The 7,054-nt window shown below is 40.2% G+C and overlaps 1 protein-coding gene across 1 annotated transcript; it reads right to left on the minus strand.

The window, feature by feature from the left end:
- Positions 1-5,560: 5,560 nt before the first annotated feature.
- On the minus strand, positions 5,561-6,562 carry LOC148581020 (uncharacterized). Its single transcript, XM_088492291.1, has one exon. The coding sequence runs from the start codon at positions 6,560-6,562 to the stop codon at positions 5,561-5,563; it is 1,002 nt and encodes a 333-aa protein (XP_088348417.1).
- Positions 6,563-7,054: the final 492 nt, after the last annotated feature.

Genomic DNA, 7,054 nt, shown 5'->3' on the forward strand with positions numbered 1-7,054 from the left:
GGGGTGGTTGCGGTGGTGGCTGATGCGGCGGTGATGGCGGTTGGCGCGGTGGTGAACGGCTGTCCGATGGCAGGGGTTGCTGTTTGGGGTAATGGGAGGGGTAGGTGTTAAGGGGGAAGGAAGGGAAGGGGTGAGGGTGTTGGTGGTGGGTGGAGCGGCGGTGATGGTGGCTTGGTGGCTGTGGCTGGGCGCGGCAGTGGCAGCGATGGTAGAGGGAAAAAGGGAAGAGAAAGAGAAGAAAGAGAGGGAAGGAAGAAGGGGGGTGGTGGCGTCGCGGTCGTGGCTGGGTGGTCGACGGTGATGCGGTCAATGGAGGTGGTTGGGGTGGCGAGGGGCAGAGAGGGGGGGGGGTTGTAGAGAAGAGGAAGAAGAAAGGGGTTGGGGGGCACGACAGGGTAGGGTTTTGCATCACTGGAGGGGGGTTAATGAATTTGAATCCATGCGATCGCGTGGGGCACGCGGTCGCGTGGCTGGGGTGGAATAGGGGTGACGCGATCGCGTGGGTGGCGGGATCGCATGGAATGGGTAAAAGGATGAATGATGCGATCGCGTGAGGCACGCGATCGCGTCGCTGGAAAGTGTGCTAAACGCATAATTCCAGCGTCGTTTCAGCGCAACTCTCTGTCTCCAATAGGGTGTCATGATATCCGCGCGACGTGAACGCGTCGCTCACGCTATCGCGTGGCATGGGTGTTGTGCAAGTGACGCGATTGCGTCAGGGACGTGACCGCGTGGGTCGTTTTGTGCAAAACGCACAACAGCCGCACGATTCCTGCCCAACTTTCTGGGCGTTGGATCTTTATGCCGATCTCCAGATCACGCGGCTGCGTGAATGACGCGGATGCGTGGGAGGTGGTTTTTCGCAACTGACGCGATCACATGAGCAATGCGATCGCGTCACACACTTTTTTTTATATGCAATTATGCAGTATGCAATGCTAATGAATAATATTCAGGTTCAATTGAAAAAAGAATAAAAATAAATAACACGAAATAAAACTAAAAAAGAAACGACCATACCATGGTGGGTTATCTCCCACCTAGCACTTTTATTTAAAGTCCTTAAGTTGGACATATGGTGAGCTTCCTGTTATGGTGGCTTGTGCTTAAATTCATCCAGAAATCTCCACCAATGCTTAGAATGCCAACAGCCTCCGGGGTCCCAAACTAGGCATGCAAAGCTTCGAAACAACTTCAAACAGATTCTTAGGCTCCCGGTGTGGCGAATGTCAGAATAGATTCCAGGATCCTAAACTTTGCTTTTAAATCCGCCTTCGTCTTGACCTATATTTTTCCATTCGGACGGTTTAGAAATTAGATTCTCACCATGGTGACCAAATATTTTCCGAGATCCATTCGATTGAACATGAGACCAATCCGTGCACTTCGAGTTGAAGCATGGAACCTTATTGAACCTTGTGCACCAGCTCTGAGTGCGAGCCATTTCCCTCTTACTCTTAAAGCCGCAGAGAGCTCTAAGCTGGCCATCTGTTTCAAGCAAACCATATTCAAGTGGAAAAGTAAAGTTAAAGGTTAAGGATTGTACCCACTTGAAGCTTGTATTCGGTGGTAATGGCCTTGGGATATGTGTTTCCAGTGGTTCTGTAAGTTCTACTCCCTTGTGCTCTTCTGTGAATTTCTCCACTTCCTTGCAGAATTCTTCAAATGTAACATCTTCCTGATCAAAGTCTTCTATGTCTTCCTCATCACTCAAGTCATAAGCTGGAGGTTGAGAGAAATCTACCTCCGCATCTTCTTCGTATTCACTTGGATAAGGTTCTTCAATCTCAGAGAATTCACTGGCGGATGCAAGTTCATTACTAGGAGAACTTGACTTGTGATTATCATCATCAAGGAAACTTGCTTCTTGGATTATTCCGTCTAGTTCTTCATAAAAGACTTGCCTTGGGGGTTGTGCACTATCCTCCTTAGCATCAATTGTAACGTCCTTGACAGAATTCTCTACAACTTTGGATTCCCATGGAAGTTCAGCGTCTCCTAAGTCTTCAACCAACTCTTCTTCTTCTATAATGACAGCTTCCTCTACTTGTTCCAGTACGAAGTCATGCTCTGTTCTGTCCACTGGAGTTTCTAGTATCTCCTTCATGCTACGCTCTTCATTAGATTGTCCACATGGGATTGTGGGAGGTCCTTGAATGTCTGAATGTCTAGAAGATAATTGACTTATTGCTTGCTCCAGTTTATGAAGGGTTGTTTAAAGTTGATCAACTATTTCCTTGAGGCGAGCCTGTGATTCTGGAGGTGATGGATTTGGACATGGTACATAGGGAAGTGGTGGTGTTTGGGAGTAATCGGATTGGGATTGGGGTAAATAAGGATCATATGGTGGTGAATGGTGAAAAGGCGCTTGTGAGTGTGGCGGTTCAAAGCTACGTTGAGAGGATGGTCTATAGGCACAGGGTGGGGCTTGTTGGTAGTTACAAGGTTGTCCACCATATCTATCAGCTTAGTATGCATTGTAGAATGGCCTTTGTCCATGATATCTTGGAGGGTGTTGTTGCCTAAAGGGTTGATCAAATCCTCTTGGCTCCATCCATCTTTGATCTCTCTGACCTTGATGCATATTCCTGTTATAGCTTTCACTCCTTTCAACAATATTAAAACCAAACTCAAAGCGAGAGGGGTGAGAATTCATAGTAGCTAATAAAAATTAAAATGCAAAAATAAAAATAAATAAACAGCTAAAATAAAATATTTACAATAACCAATAATAAGGCACACGTTTGCAGTTTTCCGGCAACGGCGCCATTTTGAAGAACTGAAGATTGACGGTTTAGAATTCAGAATAAATTCCCGTTGCAAGTATAGTTTCTAAACCAAGTAACCATCCTTTCTTACAAATGTTTTGGTTGTCACAAGTAACAAACCCCTAAATAAATTGATAACCAAAGTATTTAAACCTCGGGTCGTCTTCTCAAGGAACTGCAGGGAAGTATGTTCTTATTATTGGTTATGAAGATTGTAAATTGGGGTTTTGAAAGTAAGGAGCAAGTAATTTAAATTTCAATTAAAATAAGTAAATGACTGTAAAATAAACTTTTGGTAAGGTATGAGAAATTGGAAGTCCTGTCCTAATTATCCTTATCAATAGTGATGAGAATTGAGTCTTAATCCCACTTAGTTAGCCTTTACTAAAGCAAGGGAAGGTCAAGTGGATTGATTAGTCTGATCTTCAGGTTCTAGTCAATTCCTAAGAAAGGACTGGAATTATTGAAGTTCAATTCAATTAGCAAAGATAACAATTATCGATCACGTTGAGTTTGATAACTCCTGAGTTACTGATTTCTTAACCAAGACCAAAAGGGGAAAAGTAAATCTACTCGAATAAAAATATCTTCAGATTGGAAGTAACAGTAACATAAATAAAAGAGCGCAATCATAAACTGAAATACCTCAAATAACATTAATTAAAAGAATAATCTGTAACATAGAAAAGTTCATAAATTAAATTGAGAAAATAATTAATTAAAAGGAATGTTGAACCTAATAGAAAGGGGCAATCATGAAAGCGAGAAAAATTCTAAATCCTAATCTTAAGAGAGAGAGGAGAGAACCTCTCTCTAAAAACTACATCTAAATCATGAAAAATGAATAATTGGAGACTCTCCTCTGAATGGATGCATTCCCCCACTTCATAACCTCTGATCTGTGCCTTCTGGACTTGGATTTGGGCCAAAAAGGGCTTCAGAAATCACTGGGAGCATTTTCTGTAATTTCTGGTGCGTGGCCTCTGTCACGCGGTCGCGTCATCTGGAGTTTTCCTTATCACGCGTTCGCTTCGGTCATGCGTCCGCGTCATCTGCGTTTTTCTTGTGGTGCGCGATCGCGCCAATCACGCATTCGCGTCGCTGTCTTTTTGCGCCAGCATGCAGTCGCGTCGCCCACGCGTTCGCGTCGCTGCCAGTTTCTTCAAAAACTCTATTTTGTGCTTTCCTTCCATTTTTGTATGTTTCCTTTCCATCCTTTAAGTCATTCCTGCCTTAGAAGATCTGAAACTACTCAACACACAAATCACGGCATCGAATGGTAATAAAGGGTAATTAAAATAATTATTCTTAAAGCATAAGAAACATGTTTTTTCACATATATCACATAATAAGGAAGGGAAAATAAAACCATGCAGTTAACATGAATAAGTGGGTGAAGGATTGAATAAATCACTTAAATTGGGTACAAAATATATCATAAAATATGGGTTTATCAGAAAGCTATGGCAAATTATATATCGTTGCGAAGCCCCAGATGTTAGCTTTCCAATGCAACTAGAACTGCATCATTTGGATCTCTGTAGCTCAAGTTATGGTCGATTTAGTACCAAGAGGTCAGGCTAGACAGCTTTAGCAGTTCCTTCAGTTTCTTGTATTCCTTCCACTTTTGCATGCTTCCTTTCTATCCTCTAAGCCATTCCTGCCCTGTAATCCCTGAAATCACTTAACACACATATCAAGGCATCGAATGGTAATAGGAAAGGATTAATAATTAGTAATTTAAAGGCCAAAGAAACATGTTTTCAATTATAGCACAAAATCAGGAAGGAAAATATAAAACATGCGAATTGTATGAATAAGTGGGCAAGGACTTGATAAAAACCACTCAATTGAGCACAAGATAAATCATAAAATAGTGATTTATCAATTACCGAGTGCTAGGATTCGCTTGAATCTAATTCATTTAACTCATCAAATATTGCATTCCAGTAATCATCAACTGGCAAATCATACTGCTTTGATATTCTTAAAGTATTCAAATTAATTTCCAATGGTAGTACTGCATCATGGCCATAAACTAATTTATAAGGCGAAGTACCTGTTGACCCCCTCGGCAAATTTCGATAAGCCCGTAATACTTGGCTTAAAGTTTCATGCCATGTTCGGGGTTTATTTCCGATATGCTTTTTGATCAAGCTTATCAAAATCTTATTTGCTGCTTCCACTTGCCCATTAGCCTGTGCATATACGGAGTAGAGGTGATCATATTGATATTCCTTTGAAGCTGCAAAATTTTTAATTCGCTAACCAGTAAACATAGTTCCTTGATCAGTACTTAATGTTTGAGGGATTCCAAATCGATGGATAATATGTTCCTCGATAAAATCTATTATTTCACCTTGACCAACTTCTATTAAGGGAACTGCTTCAACCCATTTAATGAAATAATCAATTGCCACCAAGATAAACTTGTGCTGTTTTGATGAAGGAGGGTGAATCAAACCAATCAAATCCAACGCCCAATCTCTGAATGGCCATGGCTTTATTATCGAATGCAACTCAGACGCTGGAATCTGTTGTATCGAACCATGTTTTTGGCATTCTTGACATGCCTTTGCATAATCGATGCCATCTTTTATCATAGATGGCCAGTACACATGGTTGCGATATAACACCCATTTCATCTTTTTTCTAGCTTGATGGGCACTACATATCCCATTATGAACTTCACCCAAAGCTATGTTTTGATCATCTTGGCCTAAACATCTCATCAAACTTCTATTGATCCCTTTCTTATATAACTCGTCTGCCATTATAACGAAATTTATCGCCTATAACTTTATTTTCCTTTCAACTGACATACTGGGATTTTTTAAATACTGAGCAATAGACTTTCTCCAATCAGAATCTTCCCATTCATCTATACAAAATACTTCTCTTTCATTTGCAGACACTAAAATCTGACGAATACTAGATAATTTCTTAATAGTTTCTGGACCGATCCGATACCTCGAAGCAATTTGGGCTAACTCATTAGCAATTTCATTATGAATTCTAGGGATATGCACCAAAGAAACTTTTCGAAAAGACGTTAACAATTCCCAAGCAGTTACTAAATATTTTTGTAACGTCTCATTATTACACTTAAACTCCTTTGATAACTGCTTTAAAACCAACTGTGAATCCCCTAATATTTGAACCTCCAAAGCTCCTTTACCGATTAAAATTTCAAGACCCAAAATCAGAGCCTCATATTCGGCCACATTATTGGAACAAGGATACTTTAATTCAAACAAAAATTCTGATGGAATACCTCCTGGCAAAACAATAAGGATTCCAATCCCTGCACCATCTTTATGATTAAATCCATCAAAATATAATTTCCAATAGTTGACTTCTACATCGATTATATTTGCCCCCTGGTCATTTAGATCTTTCGAATTATCCACAAGAAAATTTGCAATGACCTGTCCTTTGACAGCCTTTGTTGGGACAAATTGTAAGTCGAATTCTGTCAATGCCAGCATCCATTTCCCTAAACGCCCTCGTAACATAGGGAAACTTAACATATATTTAATGAGATCAGTTTGTGCTATAACTTTCATCGATTTAGTCACCATATAACACTTTAACTTCATACAAGCATGATATAGAGACAAACACAATTTCTCGATCGGAGAATACCTTGTTTCAATATCGGTTAAAACTCGACTAAGGTAATAAACCGCCCGCTCATGCCCATTTTCATTATCTTGGGCTAACATACACTCTATAGTGTTCTCAGATGCTGCAATGTATAATTTTAAGGGCTCGCCTGGACGAACATTCGCCATAATCAGAGCCTTAGATAAATAGGCCTTAATTGAATCGAATGCTAACTGATGTTCTTTTGTCCATTCGAACTGCGAATCATTCTTTAATTTTACTAAAGGAGCGAACACTCGAGTTCGATCGAAAGATTCGAAATGAATCTTCGAAGATAAATCACTTTGCCCAAAAAGGACTGTACTTCTTTTTTCGATTTAGGTGCAGACAATGCCAATATTGCATCTGCCTTATTTTTATCAATTGCAATACCTTTTTTATGAACAATGAATCCTAGAAAATTTCCAGCCGATACACCAAAAGCAGATTTTAAAGGATTCATTTTTAATCCTTTCTTTCTCATAGTAATGAATGCCTTTCTTAAATAATCAACGTGTTGACTCATTGAAATCAATTTGATCATAACGTCATCGATATACACCTCCATAAGTTTTCTGATAAATTCATGGAAAACATCATTCATGGCCCGCTGATATGTTGCACCAGCGTTTTTCAAATCA

Source organism: Arachis ipaensis, chromosome B10 (genome assembly GCF_059453495.1).
Source record: "Arachis ipaensis isolate K30076 ecotype BB chromosome B10, ASM5945349v1, whole genome shotgun sequence".
Lineage (NCBI taxonomy): Eukaryota > Viridiplantae > Streptophyta > Magnoliopsida > Fabales > Fabaceae > Arachis > Arachis ipaensis.

Excerpts from the sequence above, each read along its gene's own strand:
- LOC148581020 (XM_088492291.1), bottom strand. The coding sequence starts at position 6,562 with ATGGCGAATGTTCGTCCAGGCGAGCCCTTAAAATTATACATTGCAGCA.